The sequence below is a fragment of the Balaenoptera physalus genome (genome assembly GCF_965194825.1).
Source record: "Balaenoptera physalus genome assembly, chromosome: 1".
Classification (NCBI taxonomy): Eukaryota; Metazoa; Chordata; class Mammalia; order Artiodactyla; family Balaenopteridae; genus Balaenoptera; species Balaenoptera physalus.
In genome coordinates, this window is record NC_138882.1 from 81407930 (window position 1) to 81434156 (window position 26227).

At 39.8% G+C, this 26227-nt stretch overlaps 1 protein-coding gene and 1 pseudogene across 2 annotated transcripts in view; both read left to right on the top strand.

Annotated features, from left to right (window-relative positions):
- LOC309655124 (Fc receptor-like protein 1) lies at positions 1-24990 on the top strand (the record flags this gene model as incomplete). The annotated part of the gene is given in 12 exon segments (XM_082449994.1): positions 1-60; positions 2870-2911; positions 2913-2958; positions 7085-7105; positions 9389-9658; positions 16742-17029; positions 17173-17451; positions 17798-17918; positions 20187-20290; positions 20515-20586; positions 21155-21186; positions 22123-24990. Coding segments are annotated over 12 exon segments (1407 nt in total). The 3' UTR covers positions 22195-24990.
- The window catches only part of LOC309655170 (Fc receptor-like protein 2), a 32831-nt pseudogene continuing 28992 nt past the window's right edge, over positions 22389-26227 (top strand). The window contains exon 1 of the transcript in view: positions 22389-22448. The product of the transcript in view is annotated as an Fc receptor-like protein 2 (transcript). The remainder of the gene's footprint in view (positions 22449-26227) is intronic.

Genomic DNA, 26227 nt, shown 5'->3' on the forward strand with positions numbered 1-26227 from the left:
ATGCCAGCCACAGGCAGTCGAGACACCTATGGGCCTCTGCATCAGGGACAGACTCCTTTTGTATGGACAGTGGCAGATTAGAGCATGGTGAAGCCTGGTAGCACAAAGAGAAAACCCAGCTGGCACTAGGGCAAGCTTGCTCAATTGCTTCTCCTAAGTGTATCAATCAAATAAATCACATCTCCTTGATAATATTCTTCCTCAAGTATGGACAGAAAATCTCTTCCTTTTATGAAAACAGAGGAATAGAGGATGTGTACTCCTAACACTCCAGAGCAGAGATCCAATAAGTAAATGAGTAACATTAATTTGAAGATGAAATCAAATTGACAATGCATATTAATAATGCCCAGCCACAAATCTGTTGTGTGACTGTGTTAGCATTTGCTATGGTAATAAACCATATCGATATCTCATGACTTACAATGTAAACTTTTATTTCTTGCCCAGGCTAACTGAGGGTTGCAGGTCAGCTGAGGTTTTTCTGGGCTCATCTGGGCTTGGCTACAGGCTGTAGGCTGGGTTCAGGTTTCCTCTGTCATCTCATTCTAGGAAGTGTGTTGAAGGAGCAGTCAAATCAAACCATGAAACTGCGATTAAGTGTCTGAATGGATGCAGCAAATACCTTGTACATTTATATCCCTTTGGTATGTCCCATAGCCAAGCCAAAAGCCAGTGAATCAGGGATGTCCACTTCTCCCAAAGGAAACTTGAGCAAGTCACCTGACGATGAGAAAGCATATATAATTCTCTTATAGGTAGGGAGCCAATAGTTGGAAGTAGTAATCCAATCTATTACAGTGACTTGAAACAAATTTCTTCTCCGCTATGGACCACATTTTCTTCATCTGTAATATATGGGAATGAAGATTCCTGTTTTTGACCACACATCTGGGCACTATAGCCCAGACAAGTTGACATGGAACATTAACCATCACAGTTTCCCCTGCAGAAAGTGGGGTTTGTTAGATATGACCCATGAGCATTGTAGATCTTTTCTCTGCATTGTGCTATGTTACTTCACTCTCCAAACTATTGCATTTGAGTTCAAATCACCTCTGTGTCCTCATCACTGCTCCGTGGAGCAAAAGGTGCTGATTTCTCAATAGAAGCATCTTCTTGTGTAAATTCGTATCCTGATGTTGGAGCCCCAGTGATTTCCCCCAGAGGATTTCACATTCCTCTCCTTTCTAGTGGTACACCCTTTCACTTACCACCTCCTGAATCAGCTCTTATCCCCATTTACTTCACTAGAATCTTTGTGAGTGGGTTCATGGTTTTCCATTTTATTATAGTATTGTATAACTTAAAGGCGTGTTCCATTTCTTGGTATATATGTATGTACTAATGTTATAAAAATAAAATGTGAGAACTTGATAAATAATGCGGTCTTTAAACCCATGGAGAAGGAGGAGACAGATATTTTAATCTGAAGAAATTGTGAAGGCACACACATGAGCACAGGAAAAGGTGTTAAACAGCACAGTGTATGCAGAATCATACCCTTACACTCTGAGTTTAGAGGGTTCCACATTTCTCATTGAGTTTTTTGCCTTGGCCCTGAAACTTTAAACCAGGCAAACTCATCCCCACACAGGCTTTCCCAAGTCAATCAACAAAGCTGTGGCACACTTTTCCTGTTTTTGGCAATTTCCTAGGGGTCTTTAGTCTGGTCCGCAACATTGCTCCCTCTTCCCTCCAGCTTTGTACATCACTGACCATTTGTTTCTTTCTTTTTTAAAGTTTTTATTTTATATTGAACTATAGTTGATTTACAATGTTGTGTTAGTTTCAAAGTGATTCAGTTATACATAAACATATATCTATTCTTTTTCAAATTCTTCTCCCATTTAGGTTATTACAAGACCGTTTGTTTCTTTTCTCAGTCTTCCTCTTTGGACTCGATACCTGGACTTGGAAGTCATTACTGAATAGCATCTTCCCAGGTCCCTAATATCTCAGCTTCTACACATTCTTATGCCTAGATACTCAAAGATTCAAGAAATGTTGAAAATTAAGATGTCTTATTCCCCTCTAATCCACAATCGGAATTAAATACAGGCTTCAAGTGTGGAGAACTGGTAGCCACAAGGTGCTAAAGGAAGAAATGGAAGAGATTATAAATATCCTGATTTTGGGTGAGGGCGGGAACAGTATTACAAGTGCCAGGGTTAGTGATAATGGCGAACTGACCCCAAATGCCCAGAAGATAATTTGCATATGCCTGTTTCCTGTATTTCACTTATAAATGTTGCCCAGGTTGTAATTTCCCATGATTTTATTTTTCAGCTGTTTCATGCTCACTTATTGGTACACTGTGAAAGTTTAAATATGCCAGCTAGTATTTTATGGATAGCTTGACCCTAAAAATCATCCTGTGCAACAACTGTCAGACATTACACATAACCTGGGTGACAGCCCATCGGTCCCCGCCTTACTAGCACTTGTGCATAGCGTGACTACGATAGAGGCTGCTGTGAGACAAAAGGATGTGCTGATTAGATATGGTCGAGGAGACATCTTTATCAAAGATGACAGACATGCCATTTGAATTTCAGCAGGACCACTGCCTGATGAGATGCTCATCAAAGTCAGAAACTGCCTTTGGGAAACTTCCTTTGAGCTACCTGTGTTCTTGAAGAAGGAGCTGATGTATTAATATGCATTCTCTTCACATTTTGGAAATAGAACCAAACTATAAACAGGATTATTTTTAATTTTCTTGGCCTCCAGAGCTGAGGAAATAGAGATTGGCCATCAGAAGGCTCTTGTTCCTTTTTCTATTTCTGTAAATGTGTGCTTTCGATTGTGTGACTTCTGATCCCGACTTCCTCAAACCTCTGATAAGCCACTGCCTCCTGATTCTAAGGTGAATTCTTTTTTCGATGAGAGAGCACCTCCAGTTCCAGTACCCCGACCTGGTCCTCATGCTGCTGAGGCTCTTGCTGTTGATCTGTGGTGAGTAGGACGACCCAGAAAAGGGTATGGGATTCCATTCCCTGGCGCCCGGCTTCCTGAAGAGCATTGGGACTTCTCAGGACTAAGTTTCTGCTGGGCAATGGTCAGGCACGCTCAGATCTTTACTTCCCACTGAGGGCTTAGAGTTGGGCAGAAAGTCATAGATACTGGAAAGCCAGATTTTGGAAGAAAACTGTCGTTTTAGTTTTTATCTCATAGGGAGTGTTCACTTTCTTTCTTTCCACTTTTGATTCTGACTTGGTTCTTGGTGGTTTCGATAGCCACAAAGATAATTCAAACAACAAATTGGCCTCTCAGTTCCTTGCCCTTCTTATCATTAACATGATTTTCCTATATCCTTCCTTGACTTCCCCATTTCTACCATCAAAGCCTAGAACTTATCATTACCAACAACTGTCCCACTTCCAAAATCTTTGACTTCAGCACCCACCTCCCTACCTGACTACATTGTACTTCCAGCTCACTTTCTCTAATGCTCCATGTTCAACATGCCTTCCCCTCCCCAGGCTTACTTTTCCACTGTCAGATTACTGCACTCCATGTCCTCACTTCTCACAATACTTAGATTCTGTAGTTTATCACAATACTCCCTTGGATGTACCTTCATCCCTCTTCCCCGTAGCACTTTCCTGACTAACACACTTTTCTGCATGCTTCACACCTGTGCCTAAGCAGCTGAATGTGACTCTAAACAAAAGGTACAATCCTGCTGACTTATCTTCCTTTAAATGTAGGACCACCAATCTCAGGTGCCATGCAATCCTCCTATTCTTTCAGAGTCAATGCTCTTCCATTCTATTTTTTTTTTAATTAATTAATTAATTAATTTATGGCTGTGTTGGGTCTTCGCTTCTGTGCGAGGGCTTTCTCTAGTTGTGGCGAGCGGGCGCCACTCTTCATCGCGGTGCGCGGGCCTCTCACTATCGTGGCCTCTCTTGTTGCGGAGCACAGGCTCCAGACGCAGAGGCTCAGTAGTTGTGGCTCACAGGCCCAGTTGCTCCGTGGCATGTGGGATCCTCCCAGACCAGGGCTCGAACCCGTGTGCCCTGCATTAGCAGGCAGATTCTCAACCACTGCGCCCCCAGGGAAGCCCCAATGCTCTTCCATTCTTGATGACCACTTCTTCATACCCACTCCTTTCTCCTCAAACTTTTCTCTTCTTACTCTTAGTTTATAACCTGAGAAAAATAAAAGCAATCGAAAGACAATTTCCTCATCTTTATACGGCTGTATCTATCAACCTGCCCACCTCTGCATTTACATACTCTGCCTTTTCTCTCCCTATTATGGATATATTTTCCCTCATCTTAATTGAAGACAGGACTCTCCACTTGTGCATTGGGTCCCAGACTCCCTTGCTCCATCATCAAAATATTTCTCCATCCTGGATTATTCCTATAAGTATACAAATATGCCATAATGTCTTCTATCTTAAAATAATAGAAATGTGACCTCCATTTGCTTCACCATTCTGCACATCCTTTTATAGTTTTCAGTCAGTCATTATCTTTACTTGATCTCCTCCCATCCTTTCTTTTTAAAATTCATTTTTAATTTACATTACAGTAAGATACACTTTTTTGATGCAATGTCTATGATTTTTGACAAAGATTTAGCATCATATGACTACCACCACGATCAAAATACAGAAGATTTCCATCACTTCAAAAATTCCTTCATGCCCTCAATCCCTTTAGAGTCAACTCCTCCCTCATTCCTAACCCCTGGAAACTGCTAAACTGTTTTAGGTCCTTATAGTTCTTCCTTATCCTTTATTGAATCCACTTCAATCAATCTTTGTCCTCACCACTCCACTGAAACTGCTCTTGTTAATATCATCAACCACCTCTATGTTGCCTCACCCAGGATTCAATTTTTATTTCTCATTTTATTCAGCATCTCAGGGGTATTTGACATAAGTTGATCATTCCCTCTCCTGGAAATACTTTTCCACTTGGCTTCTAAATACCGTATTCTGCTGGTGTTCTTTCTAACTTAATACCTGCTTCTTTACTGACTTTGAAATGTTTGAGTTTCTCAAGATTGGTACGTAGACTTCTCTTCTCCATCCATACTCATTCCCTAAGTTTTACACTTTAGTCATTTTAAGCTTAAACAGCTTAAAATCAAGCTTATTTATCCAACTTCGATCCCACCTTTGAACACCTTTCATATATTCAACTGCCATTCAACTGTCTAATATGCATTTTAAACTCAACATGTCCTAACAGATCCTTTGATCTTCCACATGAGTCACCATCACCTAGGACTTAACCTATTTCTCCCACCACTTCTCCATTTTGTAAATGTCACCACCATTCTTCTGGTTGCTATGGCCAAAAATCTAGGAGTTATACTTAATTCCTCTCTGTCTTTGACACTTTATATCCAATCCATAAGTAATTCCCATTGATTCTACTTCCAAATTTATACTGAGATCTGTCCCCTTCACAGCACCAATACTGCCTAGCCTGAGCCACCATCCTCACTCTTCCAGACTAACCTCCCACTAATGTTCCCCCTGCTACTCTTGCATGTCTGTAGTCTGTTCTTTCTACAGTGGAAGAATGATTCTACAAATGCAAATTAAGTCAGAACTGTCCCTCGCTCTCTATTACACCATGAACAAAATCCAAAGCTATTACCAAGCCCACAAAGCCTTCTGTGACTGACCCCTGCTTACTTCTCACACACCAGTATCAACCACTGTTCCCTTCACCTAGTCAGTTCCCAGTGCACCTGCCTTCTCATTCTTCCTTGGACAAGCTCATTCCTTCTAAAGGTCTTTACGTTTGCTGTTTCTCTGCCAGGAATGCTCTTTCCCAAATATTCAGAAGGCCTGCTCTCTAATTTCATTCATGTTTCTACTCAATTGACATCTATCTAAATAGTCAAGACCATCCCAAGATACTCTGTAACTTATTTTTCTACTGTATTTTTCTTATAGCACTGACCATTCTCTAAAATCATGTTACATATATATTTTTTTGATTGGCTCTCTCCCACTATAATGTAAATTCCTTGACAGAAAAGATTGTCATTCATGTTCATTCCTGCAACCTAAGTGTGATGTACAATGCCTGGCATATAGTAGGCACTCAAAATTATTTGTGGTATGGATGAATAAATAAAATGTGATTTTCATGCTAGCCCTCATTGATTCCCTTCTCCTTCCTGAGGAACTGATTATTCAAATAAACATTTAATATAAACAGTAGGCATCTCAGACCAAACTGAACTAAAATAGATAATAATAGTGAGATAATATTTATTAAATGCTAGATAAATTTCAGGCATTCTTCTAAGCATTTTGTGGATATCAACTCATTTAATCTTCACAAAACTATGTGAGGTAGGTCTATTATTATCTCCATTTTACAGAAAACTAAAGCACAGAGAGGTAAAGCATTTTTCCCAGAGTCACACAGCTTGTAAGAGGAAAAGAGCCAGGATTCAGGTCTATGTCATCTGGCTACAAAGGCTGTGTTTTCCCCAGAATTTTCTGTTCTTGACCATTATGCCACAACATTATGGTCAAATCCTTGGGATAAGAGAGAATCTTTGGAGAAATCTGAAGTCCTTCTCTGAACCTAAGCCTCCTCTGCCCTGAAGTTGTTAAATAAAGGGGCATCATGTTTTGAGCATAAACCTGTCCACTCTCCTTGCCTGACCGCTGTTACCATGAGTCAGCAAGTCTCGAGCTGGATCATCAGACTTTTGAGAGAGGGAATGAGGATGATGGGCTTGAGGAAGGGAGCGGCTAAGTAGTTATACAACAAAGGTGCCATCTCATAACCACAGGTGAGAGAAGTTACTGGAAATTACAATCATAAAACAGAACTCTGTGTCATTTTGTAGGCAGGTGATTGATGTGGAATGTGGGGAAAGGAACAGAGAGAAAGGAGGAAGGAAGCAAGGTAGGGAAGGGGGAGAAAATAAGAAGATAGGAAGGGGAAAAGAGAAAAAGAGAGGGAAAGAGAGAAAAAAGAGAGGAAGGGCACAAAAGAAGGAGGGTGTGTTGTTGGGAAAGCGCTTGTGGGAGTTAAACTTTGGGTATGTTTGGGATTTGCTGCCCTGTACTGATCTCTGCTAAATTCTCCCCCAGCTCCACTCTGTGAACCAACTGGTGAGTTGCACTTCCTTTTCTTCTTCATCGTCTGTGGGTATCTTGTCACTTGAGCCAGTGCAGGAGGCCTGTGGATGGCTGTTTGATATCCGGTATACAGATGACAGCGGCCCCCTTGGGCCCAGGTTGCTTGTGTTCACACCAGTCTCTGCACGTGACATGTACATGCTCAGCTGATGGAGCAGGTCTTGCTCTGACCTTCTCAAGACCACAATCTTTTTTTTCTGGGACGTCCCAGCTTAGGGAGTGTAATGCTGTTTGCACAAGGAAGTCAGGGGGTGCTGAAGGTTGATGTTATAGAAGAATCTCTGCCCTCTGGCAGAAGGGCTCCAAAACCCCTGTGTACTCCCAGCTGGGTACTCCACCAGAAGTGTTGGAAAAAACTGCCAAAGTCACGCCTCCACGGAGAACAACATTACAGTCAATGCGTGGGCCATGTACAAACTGTAGACTGCTGCCTTCTTCCTGTTTTCGGCCCTGCTCTGCAGTCACAACTGTTACCCCGGTGCATTTTGTCTCTCAGATTCTGCTTTATGCAAACTTACTTCATTAGTTTGCTCCTGATTCAGTCTTACTTGTACCGGATGAGGAAAGGAGGAAATTTTCCCCCAGAAGAAATCTTCCACTAAAGTATGTTTAAATCTAATATATATGAGGACTGCTGTCTTGTGCTTAAAATAATAAGCACAGGGTTAAAAGAGATTATCCTGCTACTTCAACACAGGCTGCATGTGCAACTAGGAACACAGGGTTTGGGATTCCTATGACAAGAGATACTCAGAACCAACTCAGGCTTCTGGTTTCCTCACCTGATGTTTGTCCAAGTCTAACTCATGCCTTATGTTAATTCCATGATTGATGCCTTGTGCTTGGCTCCGCTTTTACTCTGTAAATGTGCCTGACCAGTCATAGCCTAAGCAAAAATCCAAAGCCATATCCAGGATGAAGAAACAACGTTTCTGCCACCAGGAATTTGCCAGGTAGTCTCTGTGCCTGAGAATTTTCTGAAACAAGCTCCAAGCTGCAAGACTGAGCTCTGGACCCATGCAAACTGCCCTGTCCAGTGTCCTATTCCATCCCCACCCCAGACCCATTCAAAAGAGTGGGTTTCAGGTGCCTAGATGCCTTTTTTATTGCTTTTTCTGCTATGCTCCCAAAGCTGTGCTGCTCCTCAGTCCTCTGGGGACTACAGTTTTCCAAGGAGAGAAAGTGACTAATGCACAGGGTATTCCAGGCCTCAGCACAGGGTAAACATTTTGGTACCACAGTTGAACTGAATTTTTAAAAGTCCTAGGGTAAAGCATTCCAGTCGAAAGGCTTGGAGATTATAGATACTGGACTAGGAATCACCCCTCAGTGATCTAGAACACTTAGCATTTTCATCTGATGAGGAGACAAAGAGGCTTTTCTTAGGAATACTCTTAAAACTTCCCAAAGAACAAAGGCTCTGAAGGTTGGATAAACAAATGCCCTGAGAGCAAATGCAATCAGGGCTTTCCATGTTTCATGGGCTGCTGCAACTGGGATAGATAAGGAGATGAGATGAAAGCAGAACACAACTTTATTTACTTTACTTTAATTCATCTGGAAAAGAACCCCTATGGCCAAAAAGGGATACATGCTTTCTATAGGGGTTTGTATAGAGGTCCCAGATCAAGGGATCTGGGCCATGTGGATGTATGGATGCAGGGTATTTCTAGGCAAATGCATGCCTCTTCCTTCCATTAGGAATAGCAATAAAAGGGGCAGGAGAGAAACAGTACAGAAGAAACAGAGTTCCTCTGAGTACCCCAGACTGATCCTCCATGTCTCATATTCTATCTCTGAAAGAGATAGCGTGGGTCTGAGACATCAGGGGAATGGGAACAGAAGAAAATGACCAATATGGCTTATAACAAGGATGAATGAAATATATTTTCCTAAAACTTCAAGCTTCACCATCTCCAATGCCAACTCTAGTGACAGTCATCAGTATCCCTGCATTGTCTCCAAAAGTGTTTTCAGTTCATGGATAGAAACTTCAAAGAGTAATAACCAAGTCAAAGGTAAGGGTTGCCTTGTAGAAGGAAGTGGTGCTGCACAGGGGCAGGAGGTGCTGGGGGTGAGCAGCTGAAAGCCCATGCGCCATGTCGGGGCAGGGCGGTAACGTGAGAAGTGGTCTGCATGTCCAATGAGCTGGACCTTTGAGTCTTGCTGACAGCAAGTGCTGAGAACACAAAGTGCCACCCATCAGGATCTCTGAACCCCATTGCCCTAGAATATGTGTTTAACTCTTCCCTCTAGAGCTGTTCCTGACAGTCAGCCCCTCTCAGCCCATAGAGGGGAATTCAATGACCCTGGCCTGTAAGACCGAGCCCCCTCCACGGAAGTTAGATGTTCAGCTCCAGTTCCGCTTCTACAAAGATGGCAGGCCCCTAGGGCTGGACTGGGACAGCATCCCAGAGCTCTGGATTCCTGCTGTGTGGAGGGAAGACTCAGGGTCCTACTGGTGTCAAGCAAAGACAACACCACTCAGAGTCAAATGGAGCCGCAGAGTCCGGATCCAAGTACACGGTGAGTTCCGGTGGGGACCTCTGCTGGGCTGGGCTGAGAAGGGCAGAGGTACGAGGCTGGTCTTCCCTGACTGTTGTGTTCTGCTCCTGCATGCATGGATACTCTTTGACACATGTACCTGAGCTTTTGATTATCAGAGTTCTTAAGGGGTCTTCCCTTATCCTTGCCATTCGCATTCAAGCAAACAAAAGAAGTTTTAGGAAGTCTTTACTGTGTGTCATCACTGTGCTGGAGGGTGTGGAGGAAATAGCTGCATAATATATTGTCCCTGACTATGAGAAACTGATGCTTAACTGGCATCCTAAACAACTAGGGTGAAATGTGTGGTGGTGTCGTAAAGGTCGACTATTAATAGAAACTACAAAGAAGGGAGAAATCTGACTGAGGTGGTAAGAGGAGGCTTTGAGGAAAAGGCTATGGCGGAAGGGCTTATGGAAGAGAAGCTGAAGTCTGATTTTGAAAGATAAAAAGGAATGAGGGTGTTTTGTGATTCTGAACCATGTTATTCCATATAACATGGTTGACGTTTCTGACATCCTCTCCCACTCTCAGACAAAGATGTAGCCATGATACCATAAAGCAATTGCTAATACCTTCCGAAAGCTGGGCTTTCCCAGACTTCCTCAAAACTCAACTCTGTGAACCTGGACCACGACAAAAAGCCTCTGGACAGTTCATATGCCATAGGCCCTGTTCTAGTGATTCACACATGTTGTTTTTATTTTATTTTATTTTATTTTATTTTATTTCATTTTTTATACAGCAGGTTCTTATTAGTTATCTATTTTATACATATTAGTGTATACAGGTCAATCCCAATCTCCCAATTCATCTCACCAACCCCCCTCTCCCCCACCCCCACTTTCCCCCCTTGGTGTCCATACGTTTATTCTCTACATCTGTGTCTCAGTTTCTGCCTTGCAAACTGGTTCATCTCTACCATTTTTCTAGGTTCCACATATATGCGTTAATATACGATATTTGTTTTTCTCTTTCTGACTTATTTCACTCTGTATGATAGTCTCTAGGTCCATCCATGTCTCTACAAATGAACCAATTTCGGTCCTTTTTATGGCTAATATTCCACTGTATACATGTACCACATCTTCTTTATCCACTAGTCTGTCAATGGGCATTTAGGTTGTTTCCATGACCTGGCTATTGTAAATAGTGCTTCAATGAATATAGGGGTGTATGTGTCTTTTTGAATTATGGTTTTCTCTGGGTATATGCCCAGTAGTGGGATTGCTGGGTCATATGGTAATTCTATTTTTAGTTTTTTCAGGAACCTCCATACTGTTCTCCATAGTGGCTGTATCAATTTACATTCCCACCAACAGTGCAAGAGGGTTCCCTTTTCTCCACACCCTCTCCAGCATTTGTTGTTTGTAGATTTTCTGAAGATGCCCATTCTAACCAGTGTGAGGTGATACCTCATTGTAGTTTTGATTTGCATTTCTCTAATAATTAGTAATGTTGAGCAGATTTTCCCTCTTGGACATGCCTTCTTTGGAGAAATGTCTATTTAGGTCTTCTGCCCATTTTTTGATTAGGTTGTTTGTTTTTCCTAATATTGAGGTGCATGAGCTGTTTATATATTTTGGAGATTAATCCTTTGTCCATTGATTCATTAGCAAATATTTTCTCACATTCTGAAGGTTGTCTTTTTGTCTTGTTTACAGGTTCCTTTGCTGTGCAAAAGCTTTGAAGTTTCATTAGGTCCCATTTGTTTATTTTAGTTTTTATTTCCATTACTCTAGGAGGTGGGTCAAAAAAGATCTTCCTGTGATTTATGTCAAAGAGTGTTTTTCCTATGTTTTCCTCTAAGAGTTTTAGTGTCTGGTCTTACATTTAGGTCTTTAATCCATTTTGAGTTTATCTTTGTGTATGGTGTTAGGAAGTGTTCTAATTTCATTCTTTTACATGTAGCTGTCCAGTTTTCCCAGCACCACTTATTGAAGAGACTGTCTTTTCTCCATTGTATATCCTTGCCTCCTTTGTCATAGATTAGTTGACCGTAGGTGTATGGGTTTATCTCTGGGCTTTCTGTCCTCTTCCATTGATCTATATTTGGGTTTTTGTGCCAGTACTATATTGTCTTGATTACTGTAGGCTTGCAGTATAGTCTGAAGTCAGGGAGTCTGATTCCTCCATCTCCATTTTTTTCCCTCAAGATTGCTTTGGCTATTTGGGATCTTTTGTGTCTCCATACAAATTTTAAGATATTTTGTTCTAGTTCTGTAAAAAATGCCATTGGTAATTTGATAGGGATTGCATTGAATCTGTAGATTGCTTTGGGTAGTATAGTCATTTTCATAATATTGATTCTTCCAATACAAGAACATGGTATATCTCTCCATCTGTTTGTGTCATCTTTGATTTCTTTCATCAATGTCTTACAGTTTTCTGAGTACAGGTTTTTTACCTCCTTAGGTAGGTTTATTCCTAGGTATTTTATTCTTTTTGTTGCAGTGGTAAATGGAGTTGTTTCCTTAATTTTTCTTTCTGAACTTTCATTGTTAGTGTATAGAGAGCAAGAGATTTCTGTGCATTAATTTTGTATCCTGCAACTTTACCAAATTCATTCATTAACTCTAGTAGTTTTCTGGTGACATATTTAGGAGTCTCTATGTATAGTATCATGTCATCTGCAAACAGTGACAGTTTTACATCTTCTTTTCCAACTTGTATTCCTTTTATTTCTTTTGCTTCTCTGATTGCCGTGGCTAGGACTTCAAAAACTATGTGGAATAATAGTGGTGAGAGTGGACATCCTTGTCTTGTTCCTGATCTTAGAGGAAATGCTTTCAGTTTTTCACCATTGAGAATGATGTTTGCTGTGGGTTTGCTGTATATGGCTTTTATTATGTTGAGGTAGGTCCCCTGTATGCCCACTTTCTGGAGAGTTTTTATCATATATAGGTGTTGAATTTTGTCAAAAGCTTTTTCTTCATCTATTGAGATGATCATATGGTTTTCCCCCTTCAATTTGTTAATATGGTGTATCACATTGAGTGATCTGCATATATTGGAGAATCCTTGCATCCCTGGGATGAATTCCACTTGATCATGGTGTATGATGCTTTTAATATGTTGTTGGATTCTGTTTGCTAGTATTTTGTTGAGAACTTTTGCACCTATACTCATCAGTGATATTGGTCTGTAATTTTCTTTTTTTGTAGTGTCTTTGGTTTTGGTATCAGGGTGATGGTGGCCTTGTAGAATGAATTTGGGAGTGTTCCTTCCTCTGCAATTTTTTTGTAAGAGTTTGAGAAGGGTGAGTATTAGCTCTTCTCTAAATGTTTGATAAAATTCACCTGTGAAACCATCTGGTCCTGGACTTTTGTTTGTTGGAAGATTTTTAATCACAGTTTCAATTTCATTACTTGTGATTGGTCTGTTCATATTTTCTATTTCTTCCTGGTTCAGTCTTGGAAGGTTACACTTTTCTAAGAATTTGTCCGTTTCTTCCAAGTTGTCCATTTTATTGGCATAGAGTTGCTTGTAGTAGTCTCTTATGATCCTTTGTATTTCTGTGGTGTCCATTGTAACTTCTTTTTCATTTCTAATCTTATTAATTATTAGAAATTATTTCATTTCTAATCTTATTCTTATTGGCTAAATGTTTATCAATTTTGTTTATCTTCTCAAAGAACCAGCTTTTAGTTTTATTGATCTTTGTTTCTATTTTATTTATTTCTGCTCTAATCTTTAAATCTTTATGATTTCTTTCCTTCTACTAACTTTGGGTTTTGTTTCTTCTTCTTTCTCTAGTTCCTTTAGGTGTAAATTTAGATTGTTTGAGATTTTTCTCGTTTCTTGAGGTAGGATTGTACTGCTATGCACTTCACTCTTAGAACTGCTTTTGCTGTATCCCCTAGGTTTTGGATCATCTTGTTTTTGTTATCATTTGTCTCTAGGTATTTTTTCATTTCCTCTTTGATTTCTTCAGTGATCTCTTGGTTATTTGGTAACGTATTGCTTAGCCTCCATGTGTTTGTGTTTTTTACGTTTTCTTTCCCTGTAATTTATTTCTAATCTCATAGCATTGTGGTTGGAAAAGATGCTTGATGTGATTTCAATTTTCTTAAATTTACTGAGGCTTGACTTGTGACCCAAGATGTGAACTATCCTGGAGAATGTTCCATGTGCACTTGAGAAGAAGATGTAATCTGCTGTTTTGGGATGGAATGTCCTATAAATATCAATTAAATCTATCTGGTCTATTGTGTCATTTAAAGCTTGTGTTTCCTCATTAATTTTCTCTCTGGATGATCTGTCCATTGGTGTAAGTGAGGTATTAAAGTCCCCCACTATTATTGTGTTACTGTCGATTTCCTCTTTTATAGATGCTAGCAGTTGCTGTATGTATTGAGGTGTTCCTATGTTGGGTGCATATATATTTATAATTGTTATATCTTCTTCTTGTATTGATCCCTGGATCATTATGTAGTGTCTTTCCTTGTCTCTTGTAACATTCTTTATTTTAAAGTCTATTTTATCTGATATGAGTATTGTTACTCCAGCTTTCTTTTGATTTCCATTTGCATGGAATATCTTTTTCCATCCCCTCACTTTCAGTCTGTATGTGTGCCTAGGTCTGAAGTGGGTCTCTTGTAGACAGCATATATATGGGTCTTGTTTTTGTATCCATTCAGCGAGCCTGTGTCTTTTGTTTGGAGCTTTTAATCCATTCACATTTAAGGTAATTATCGATATGTATATTCCTATTACCATTTTCTTAATTGTTTTGGGTTTGTTTTTGTAGATCCTTTTATTCTCTTGTGTTTCCCACTTAGAGAAGTTCCTTTAGCATTTGTTGTAGAGCTGGTTTGGTGGTGCTGAATTCTCTTAGGTCTTTCTTGTCTGTAAAGCTTTTGATTTCTCTGTCGAATCTGAATGAGATCCTTCCTGGGTAGAGTAATCTTGGTTGTAGGTTCTTCCCTTTCATCAGTTTAAATATATCATGCCACTCCCTTCTGACTTGTAGAGTTTCTGCTACGAAATCAGCAGTTAACCTTATGGGAATTCCCTTATATGTTATTTGTCATTTTTCCCTTGTTGCTTTTAATAATTTTTCTTTGTCTTTAATTTTTGTCAGTGTGATTACTATGTGTCTCAGCATGTTTCTCCTTGGGTTTATCCTGCCTGGGACTCTCTGCACTTCTTGGACATAGGTGGCTATTTCCTTTCCCATGTTAGGGAAGTTTTTGCCTATAATCTCTTCAAATATTTTCTCTCTCTCTTCTTCTTCTGGGACCCCTATAATGTGAATTTTGGTGCATTAAATGTTGTCGAGAGGTCTCTTAGGCTGTCTTCATTCTTTTCATTCTTTTTCTTTATTCTGTTCCACAGCAGTGAATTCCACCGTTCTGTCTTCCAGGTCACTTATCTGTTCTTCTGCCTCAGTTATTCTGCTATTGATTCCTTCTAGTGTAGTTTTCATTTCAGTTATTGTATTGGTCATCTCTGTTTGTTTGTTCTTTAATTCTTCTAGGTCTTTGTTAAACATTTCTTGCACCTTCTCAATCTTTGCCTCCATTCTTTTTCCGAGGTCCTGGATCATCTTCACTATCATTATTCTCAATTCTTTTTCTGGACGTTTGCCTATCTCCACTTCATTTAGTTGTTTTTCTGGGGTTTTATCTTGTTCCTTCATCTGGTACATAGCCCTCTGCCTTTTCATTTTGTCTATCTTTCTGTGAATGTGGTTTTTGTTCCACAGGCTGTAGGATTGTAGTTCTTCTTGCTTCTGCTGTCTGCTGGATGAAGCTATCTAAGAGGCTTGTGCAAGCTCCCTGATGGGAGGGACTGGTGGTCGGTAGAGCTGGGTGTTGCTCTGGTGGGCAGAGCTCAGTAAAAGTTTAATCCACTTGTCTGCTGATGGGTGGGGCTGAGTTCCCTCCCCGTTGGTTGTTTGGCCTGAGGCGACCCAGCACTGGAGGCTACAGGGTATTTGGTGAGGCTAATGGCAGACTCTGGGAGAGCTCAGGCCAAGGAATACTTCCCAGACCTTCTGCTGTCAGTGTCCTTGTCCCCGCAGTGAGCCACAGCCACCCCCTGCCTCTGCAAGATACCCTCCAACACTAGCATATAGGTCTGGTTCAGTCTCCTATGGGGTCACTGCTCCTTCCCCTGGGTCCTGATGAGCACACTACTTTGTGTGTGCCCTCCAAGAGTGGAGTCTCTTTTTCCCCCAGTCCTATCAAAGTCCTGCAATCAAATCCCACTAGTCTTGAAAGTCTGATTCTCTGGGAATTCCTCCTCCTGTTGCCAGAACCCCAGGTTGGGAAGCCTGATGTGGAGCTCAGAACCTTCACTCTAGTGGGTGGACTTCTGTGCTATAATTGTTCTCCAGTTTGTGAGTCACCCACCCAGCAGTTATGGGATTTGATTTCATTGTGATTATGCCCCTCCTACCATCTCACTGTGGCTTCTCCTTTGTCTTTGGATGTGGGGTATTTCTTTTAGTGAGTTCCAGTGTGTTCCTGTCAATGATTGTTCAGCAGTTAGTTGTGATCCCAGTGCTCTCGCAAGAGAGAGTGAGTGTGTATGTCCTTCTACTCCGTCATCTTGAACCAATCTGACCCACATGTTGTTCAATTGAAGCATCACAACTGTAGGAGATAACTGTCATTATCTTCTCCATTTTCCAGATGGGAAATTGAGTCTCAGGGAAGTTAAGTAATTTGACCAAGCATGCACAAGAAGAGTTGGAACCAACATTCAAACCCAGGCAGTTTGATTTGTAACCTAGACTTGTAGCCATTACACTATTGTGCCTTGAAAAATGGGAGTTTGAGAGATCATGGTTCTGGGAATCACACTGTCTTAGGCAGGGAGAAGACACTGTAGCCTCCATGGGAATATTATGGTGTCTTTCTTACCCTACCACCATCAACCCAACCAATGCCAATTCCAAATCAGCAGGACCCCCTCTGCCCACTAGCTCCCTGCCCCACCTTTAAATAATATAAGCTGTTGACTTCACCGGAGGCCTTTGCTTTCAGGACTGTCGCACCTACCCTGTCCCTGAAACCCTCCCTACTCAGGGCCTTCCTGTGTCATCTTGTGTTCATGTAGGGGTCCCCATCAGTAATGTGAACTTGGAGATACAACCTGCCGGTGGATACCTGATGGAGGGGGAAAAGCTGGTTCTTGTCTGCTTGGTCACTGGGGGCACAGGAGATATCACCTTCTTCTGGTACAAAGGGGTCCTGGGTTTAAACCTGGAAACGAAGACCCAGCGTTCACTGACGGCGACGTTTGAGATCCCTGTGGTGAGGGAGAGTGACTCTGAGCAATATTACTGTGCGGCTGACAATGGCTATGGCCCCAGGCTCAGTGAGCTGGTGAACATCACTGTCAGAAGTAAGTTCCACTGCCTTTCTGCTCAGCCAGCATGTTCCCCTGGGGCACCCTGAGGAAGTGAACTGGCGCTGCGCCTCTGTGGGCAGGGATTGTGAGTCTGTCATCATCAGAGACCCCCTCTGACAGTCTACTATCTCTCTCAGTTCCAGTGTCTCACCCTGTCCTCACCCTCAGGGCTCCCGGGGCCCAGGCTGTGGTGGGGGACATGATGGAGCTTCACTGCGAGGTCAGGAGAGGCTCTGCCCCGATCCTGTACCAGTTTTATCATGAGGATGTCGCCCTGGGGAGCAGCTCAGCTCCCTCTGGAGGAGGAGTGTCTTTCAACCTCTCTCTGACTGCAGAACATTCTGGAAACTACTACTGTGAGGCCAACAATGGCCTGGTGGCCCAGCGCAGTGAGGTGGTACCACTCAATATCATAGGTATAGCTCACGCTGTGGAACTACTTTGGTCAATGTCTGTTTCTCAGCATTCTGGGAGAGTTTTGCTGACCCCACAAAGTTTCTGGTGGTGTGCTACCAAAGATGAGGCTTCTATGGGTAGTCCTGTCCTGGGAGATGTATCTGAGGGGGCATGGGGGACATCAAAGCTGGTGCCTCTCTTCTCTCATCAATGTGATAAGCTGCAAGTCCCTAGGTGCATAAATAAGTCCTACCTCCCCACCTCCCCCAGGAAGAGCAGACCTTGCCTCAACCCACGCTCAAGATATCTGCTCTCCAAACCCAAGCCCTTCTCCTTGGCAGTTCATGTACAGGTCTCTCCCTTCAGTGCCTACGGAGGACAGAAAAGAAGTTCTTACTTCAAGAGTCATGGAGGTGCTGCTTGGTATCTCTGGTCCCACCACTATGGCCCTATTATTTTGCTGCTGGCTCAAGAGAAAAATAGGTTTGTATTTATAGAGATTGGTATTTTGTTACTGTGACCTTTGTTCTCACTGAAATAGGGCAAGATTTGTGACATATATACTAATAAGGATGAATATATCCCATTAGCCACCTTGCCAACCCCACTGCCCCAGCACATGGGATGGCACCTATTAAAGTAGTGAAAGTTTTTAGTAAAGACCTTCATCCCCATGTATTATCAATTGAGGTTAAACTGATACCTTGTACTTTTGTGGTTTAATTTTTATACAAAAATGTAACTACTTAAAATAACTAATCAGCCACTTATAAGAGAAATACAGTTAGCAGTTCCAGCTATACTGACAATCTCCCAGGTAAAGTCATTGCACTAATTCTTATTTGTCTTAGAATACTGTCACATGGTTTTTCTTCTCCCTGAAATATTTACCCACACATCCACACATATGCTTTTTGCTGAGTGTTTCTCACTTTTCAGCTTAAATGTCATTTCCTCCAAGAGGCTTCACCTGGCCACACAGCTTACAATTCTCTTCTATTATTCTTCCTCAGAGTACCAATAACTTCACACATTATTACAATTGATTATTACCTATTTATGTGTATGTTTAATCTTGGTCTCCTGTTCTCCATTGAGCAAGTTGGAGATGGGGCAAGAGAGGACAATGTGAGATTCTTACTTAAATTCCAAGCTTTTGGGCATCTTTGGAGACGTCACCCCAACTATACTGTGTCTATGGCAGTGTCTTTTGTCATGATAGGATTAGGTCGTATGGTTCTAAAACCAAAACCAAAAAATGTTATAGGTGTGCAGGTACAGAGCCTTGGGCTCAAGTCCAATTCTGGTATTAACTGTCTTTGGGAAGCTCGCTTAACTATTCTGGACCTAAATCTCTTCATCTGCAATATGAAGGATCTGCCCAAATAATTACCAGGATGTCCTCTGAGCACACAGTGGCATCTTGCAATGGGCATCCTGAAACAAGGCACATTCCCTGCACAAGCGCTGTATGAAAGCACTGAGAAAGAGAGTTCCTTCATTGACATGTATTTTCATTTGTTTGACTTGCAGGAAGTCGTTCAGCTGGGGATCCACTCAGGTGAGACCTCTGCTTTCTCTGTGTGCACAGTTAATGTAGAAAAATCTATTTCAAACAATTTTTTGAATTGTTCTCTCTCATGAGCTTTTTTCCATATTTTGTCATATCCAAAACTACTACTCCAGAGTTCTTCCACTGATAACTTCATTTGCTATTCCTCTTCTTTTATATATTAACTAATTAATTTAAATCCTTTCATCATTTTTCCTAATTTATCTCCTTCACTAAATGTGCAGAATAAGACAGTTCCATTATATTGACCAGTTTCATGCATTTATTCAATCAACCAATATCTGAGAGTCTGTAAGTCATTTTGTTGAGTGCTAGAAAGCATGAAAATATGGAGAGATCTTGAGAGTTTTAAGTATCCTAGAGTAGTTAAGATATACACACATTTCCATAATGCAGGCCAGAGAATAAGTAATAAACATACTGAAAAATTGTTGATGAAGTTCCTTAGAAGATTAGAAGAGGAAAAGATTTTGTAAAATTTATTTTTGATTTTATTTTATTGAAGTATAGTTGATTTACAATGTCATGTTAGTTTCAGGTGTACAACACAATGATTTAGCTATATATTCTTTTTCAGATTCTTTTCCCTTATAGGTTATTACAAAATATTGAGTATTGTTCCCTGTGCTGTATGATAGGTCCTTGTTGGTTAGAAGAGGAAAAGATTTTTTAAATACTTCCATCGGGGGATATCAGTGTTTAGTTGATACATTTTATACTGTGTTATTATTTTTGCCAACAAAAAAACGGATTTTTTTCCAAATCAGAATAGCACTTTTTCAGTGATACATGCACATGCAAGAGTATTTTCTTCTTTCCCTTCCTCAAGCTGCTTGTTCTGCCTAGCAACCGGTTTCCATCTGGGGTGAATCAAAATTTTTTCATTCAATATTTACCGAGCACTTATGATGTGAATGGCACTATTCTGGGTGTGGGCAATACCACAGTAAGCTGTCAAATAAGAACCTTACACTTGCAGAATATATACTCCAGTGATACTCTGCAATGCCTTGCTCAGTGTAAGTATAGAGCTGTGGCTTGTACCAGACAGCTGTGCTGATTTCCCCATAAATTAGCACTCTATTCAGGACACTTTGTAACAGGCTTCTCTCCTTCAGTGTTTTACTCATAATCCCAGATAGTTATGTCTGGGACGTCTAGGATGCTATCCCAGATAGGTAGCATGTGTTTCTGTGTTTGCAGGAGCCTTCCCAGCCCTGTACCCCAAGAATCCACCTACCTCAACTCACAAGCCCCAGAGCAACTACACCCTGACTATGAAAATGGTGAGGCTTCCCAAATGACCTGGGCCAAAGTAGGCAGAGCAAGCTGGGGAAGAAGCAATAAGGTGATGTCTATTAACCAAATCTGACCCTGCTGTGTCCCAGCCACCTCTACAAATAAATGACTCATCTATCTTCATGGCTGTGATAGGTGGTAGGTATGGCATGAGTTAAATGGCAGGAAGAAGGGACTGTGTCATGTCATGATGCCTCCTTTTTTCTTTCAGTGAATGTTGTAAGTGGGGATGAGGTTTATTCTTTGGTGTACTGTGTGCAGCAGGAACAGCAACCAGCGGCAGGTGAGACATGAGGGAGCGAACTTGTCTCTGACTTTCGTCTTTCCTGGAACCGGGAGGATAATCAGTGACCGTGTATGGCAACATGGCTCTGTTCTTTGGTGCTGCTGCTTCTGCTCTTGGAGCTATGAGCATTGCTGTGCCTTATATGAAGATTGGCCTTTGGTCTGGAAGCTGTCTTGAGTAGAGCCCAATGCTGATGCTAACTTGGCCTCCTGTGTATCTCACTCCCCAGTCAAATGGCAGCACTGGAGACGGTACCAGCTATGGACTCCCTGTAGCACCCCAATACAGCTGCTTAGTTGTGGCTGTTGTCCCATCCCGTACTTGGTGGGCACAGAAATGCTGAGAGGTACAAATGCCAGGAGGGGCTGGCGGACCCTCACTCCCCCCAGGTGCTAGTTTTCCTCTGTACAGTAAGGAGTCATATTTGTGATAGGCAGAAAAGCGAGACAGAAAAATATTAATGGAAGTAAGTCCATGGGAAATAGACAGGAGAGAAAGAAGCCTTTATTAACACTAATTTAATGAAGGACTTTAAATGGAATCTCACATATGTTTGTCTCCACAGAAGAACCCCCTGGGATGCATACTGGGGATAAGGTGAGTTAGAATCCCTGTTCTTTCCTCCATGCTCTTTCTCTCTTTCTTCTGGAGAGAGGCTCTCAAATTTTTAAAATTATGGCCACTTAGGAAAAACAAGATATCTCATGGTCTATCTCCTACCTTATCTCCTCACACCACAGGGATAAAAACATTTGATTATAACAGTAAAGTGTCATTGTACAAGGTAATTTTAGAGGCTCATGTATACTTTTATTTAGCAATGGACATATGGAAGGTTTGTAGCTAAACTGTAGTGCATGCTTAGTCTAAAAATTCTATAGATTTGAAAATCTTTATCCTGAAATACTGTTGAACCATACATACATCATTTTGTGCTATAAGGTTAACCAAACAACTTGTCAAAAACTAAATTAATATTGAATAAATCTAACCTAAGTGATTTTTGTCATTAAAAAAATCAGTAATTTCTAAACTTTGATCAATTCAAGACTTCACTGATGATACAAAAATGCTTTCAGAAAATTGCATAAATTCCAACTCTGCACGTGTGCAAATAGAGTAGGTGCTTTGTATTTGAGTCTAGTGTGGTGTGGCGGCCAAATATCTCAGGACAGAGTTCAAGTCCTTGATAAACTCCAGTAACAGGCTAAATTTAGTTTATGAATACAAAATTCTGACATCCTTGAAAAATTATAATCCATGGAACAGCCTAACAATGACTCATAAAAATGAGAGAAGGCTTTGTGTGGGTCAGTTTGCTGCTCATCAGGAGCATCTCAGTAGCCCAACAGTGGGACGCAGGCCCTTTGAAAATGGTGGCCTAGGACCACAGTCTTCCAAGAGGCTCCAAGTTTTGTCTTGAGCGGTGCACCATCCAGGCTGACTGGAAGAGGACTGGGGAAGAGGACCTGTGGGAAACATGTTCGACTTGTCTTCCCTGCTCAGGTTCTATCCATGTACCTTTGCTCTTAGAACTCCTCAGCCATCTATTCTAGGCTGAAGAAGGCAGATCTTACAGATGTGGACTATGAAGATGTTATGTGAAGTTATAGAAGATTCTGCTCTTGGGAAACCATGCACGACCCCATACCTCGGAACTAATATGTCCTTCAGAGATCCTGGGAGAATCAGCGTTCCAGTACACCTCATCCAGGTGCTTTCCTCCATGAGATTATTCCTGCATCTACTGTGAAGTGAAGTTGGCTCAAGCTTTGAAGAGATCGCCCAGGAGAACCAACATGAACTCAGCAGTGGGAAGAACTTTGTTACTAGAGCCGGATTCCTATTGGTTCTTTCAGGTACAGGTCAAACTCTGCTCTGAGTTCTTTTTACAAGAGAAAACAGGACAGGAATAAAAGAACTTGAGGTCATGGGGTAGAGGGACAATGAAGCTTAGAAAGCATGAACCCAAGGTTAGTGATTTTGTGGGACTGCTCCATACAGAAAGCTGTGTCCATAATTTTTTGTCCAAGTGCTTTCTCTGCTTAGAGAGTACAGAGCTCCAGCCCTGCCCCTTACATTAATCATCCTGTTTCTACATAAAATATGTGACTCAGTGAATTTGGGGGTCACTGTTACCAAACTAAAATTAAAGCAAAGTTACATAAAATACCGTTGCGGTTACACTAAATTGTAATGACATATTTTGTATGTCAGGCCAATCCAGGTGCCAATCTAGACGCCCCCATATTTATAAGGAGACATAATCTCAGTAGGTTTCACTACATCCAAAGTTCTGTATTTGTTGAAACCTCTAAAAGCTTTAGGAATATGTTTTCTTCCTTAATTCACAAACTTTTTGAAAATGTGGTAATATGGTTTGAAGTCTGTATTTTAATTTTAAAGCAATCATAAGCTAGCACATAAATTAAAACATTTTAAAAGTATATAATGTAAAAGTTAAAGTCTTCGCTATAAGTTACCACAAGTGGTACCCATTGTTAAAAGCTTAGCATTGTTAAAATATTAGCTCTGCAGATATTTTTCTATTTTTCTGTAGAAACACTTCTACATACGTGTGAATATATAGATATTTAGAAGTATACCTATTTAATAAAATATCATGAAATATTTTGAAGTCTGTATGTAGATTATTGTACTATTTTAAAAGCTGTGTAGTGTCCTGTTATATGATAAATCATAATATATTTTTTCTTTTTTTTATTTTGCTAAAATATAAATAACATAAAATTTACCATTTTAACCATGTTTTTCTTTATTTCCAGTTATCAAGTTCTTTTTATTCATTTTTTTCCTCATTTGTGTTTCTTCTATTTTTCTCTTTTTTTAATTGAGGTAACATTGGTTTATAATGTTATATAAATTTTATGTGTATATTATAATTTGACTTCCATTTACACTACAGTGTGCTTAACACCAAAAAAGTTTAGTTTCAGTCCATTACCATATAGTTGGCTCCCTTTACCCACTTTGCTCTCCCTCCACCCTCTTTTCCTCTGGTAACTGCTAATCTGTTTTTTATATCTGTGTGTTTGCTTTTGTCTTGTTTTTGTGAGTAGTGTAAGATAGGAGTCCAGTTTCATTATTTTAATATGAATATCCAGTTTTCCCAATATCATTTATTGAAGAAACTATCCCTTCTCCACTGAATATTCTTGGCTCTCTTGTCAATTATTAATTGACCATATATGCATGAGTTTATTTATGGGCTCTCAATTCTGTTTCATTTGTCTATGTGTCTGTTTTTATAACAATACCATACTGTTTTTATTATGATAGCTTTGCAATATAGTTTGAAATCAGGAAGTGTGATGTCTCCAGCTTTGTTCTTCTTTCTCAATATTGCTTTGGTTATTTGGGGACTCTTGTAGCACCAAACAAATTTTAGAATTCTTTGTTATATTTCTGTGAAAAAATCATTGGGATATTGATAAGGATTGCATTAAATGTATAGATGGCTTTGGGTAGTATGGACACTTTAACAATATTAATTATTTCAATCCATGAACAAGGGATATCTTTCCATTTATTTGTGTCTTCTTCTATGTCTTACATCAAGGTCTTATAGTTTTAAATATATAGACCTTTCACCCCCTTGGTTAAATTTATTCCTAAGTATTTTATTGTTTTTGATGCTATAATACATGGGATTGTTTTCTTTATTTCTTTTCAGATAATTTGTTGTTAATGTGTAGAAATGCAACTGATTTTTTGTGTGTTTATTTTTATCTTGAAATTTAACTGTATTTTATTACTTCCAGAAGATTTTTGGTGGAGTCTTCAGGGTTTTCTATATATAAATCATATCATCCACATACAAAATTTTATTTCTTCCTTTCTGATTCGGATACCTTTTATTTCTTTTTCTTGTGTAATTGCTTTGGCTAGGGCTTCCAGTGTTATGTTGAATAGGAGTGGTGAGAATGACCACTCTTGCTTGTTCCTGGTGTTAGAAGAAAAGTTTTCAGCTTTTCACCTTTGAGTATGATATTAACTGTGGATTTGTCATATATGGCCTTTATTATATGGAGGTACATTCCTTCTATATTCAATTTTGAAAGTTTTTTTTATCATGAAAGGTTTTGTCAAATGCCTTTTCTGCATCTATTGAGATGATCTTATAGTTTTAATTTTTAGTCTATTAAATTGATATATTACAGTTGTTGATTTGCATATGTTGAGCCATCTTTGTATCCCAGGGATGAATTTCACTTGATCATGATATTTGATCTTTTTAATGTGTGGTTGAATTCAATTTGCTAGTATTTTGTGGATTTTTTTTTTTGAATCTATATTCATCAGGGATATTGGCCTGTAGGTTTTTTTTTTCTTTTCTTTTCTTGTAGTGTCCTTGTTTTGCTTTGATATCTGGGTAATTATGGCCTCATAAAATGTTTTTTATGTTTTGTACATGTTTACTTCTCTTCCATTTTTTGAACAGCTTGAGAAGAATTGGCTTTAATTCTTCTTTAAATGCTTTCTAGAATTAACCTGTGAAACTATACAGTCATGGGCTTTTCTTTTTGGGGAAGTTTTTGATTACTGATTCAATGTCCTATTTATTACTGATCTCTCCAGATTTTCTGTTCCTTCATGATTCAGTCTTCATAGGTTGAATGTTTCTAGGAATTTATTCATTTTTTCTGTGTTGTCCAATTTGTCAGAATATAATTGTTTATAGTAATTTCCTATGATCCCTTGTATTTCTGTGGTATTAATTGTAATGTCTCCTTTTTTCACTTACAATTTTATTTATTTGAGTCCTCTTTTTCTTGTTTAATCTAACTACAGATTTGTCAATTTTGTTTATCTTTTCAAAGAACCAGCTCTAGTTTTCTTATTCTCTTCTATTGTTTTCCTATTCTCTATTTCATTTATTTTTGCTTAATCTTTATTATTTCCTTACTTCTGCTAACTTTGAGCTTAGTTTTTTCTTGTTTTTCCAGTTCCTTGAGGTACAATGCTAGGTTGTTCATATGAGGTCTTTCTTTTATGTTTTTTTAAATGTAGGCTTTTATAGCCATAAACTTTCCTCATTAGACTGTTTTTGCTGCATTCCCAAGTAATGGTGTGTTATGTTTTTATTTTATTTTGTCTAAAGATATTTTTTGACTTCCCTTTTGCTTTCTTCTTTGATCCATTTGTTGTTCAGAAGTGTGTTGTTTAATTTCCATTTATTTGTAAAATTTCCAGCTTTCCTCCTATTATTGATTTCTAGTTTCATACCATTGTGGTAGGAAAAAAAAATACTTGATATAATTTATTTCTCCTTAAATTTGTTGAGACTTGTATTGTGGCCTAACATATTATCTAGCTTAGGAAATGTTCTATGTGTACTTGATAACTGTGTGTATTCTGTTGCTGTTAGGTGGAATGTTCTATATATGTATATTAGGTCTATTAGGTCTGTAGTGTTGTTCCAATTCGCTGTTTCCCTATTAATTCTCTGGATGATCTATCCACTGTAGAAATGGGATAGTTAAGCCCCCAACTATTACTGTGTTGGTGCTTATTTCTCCTTTAGTTCTGTTGGTATTTGCTTTATATATTTTGGCATTCCAATGTTAGGTACATAGATATTTACAGTTGTTATATCTTCTTGATAAATTGACCCCTT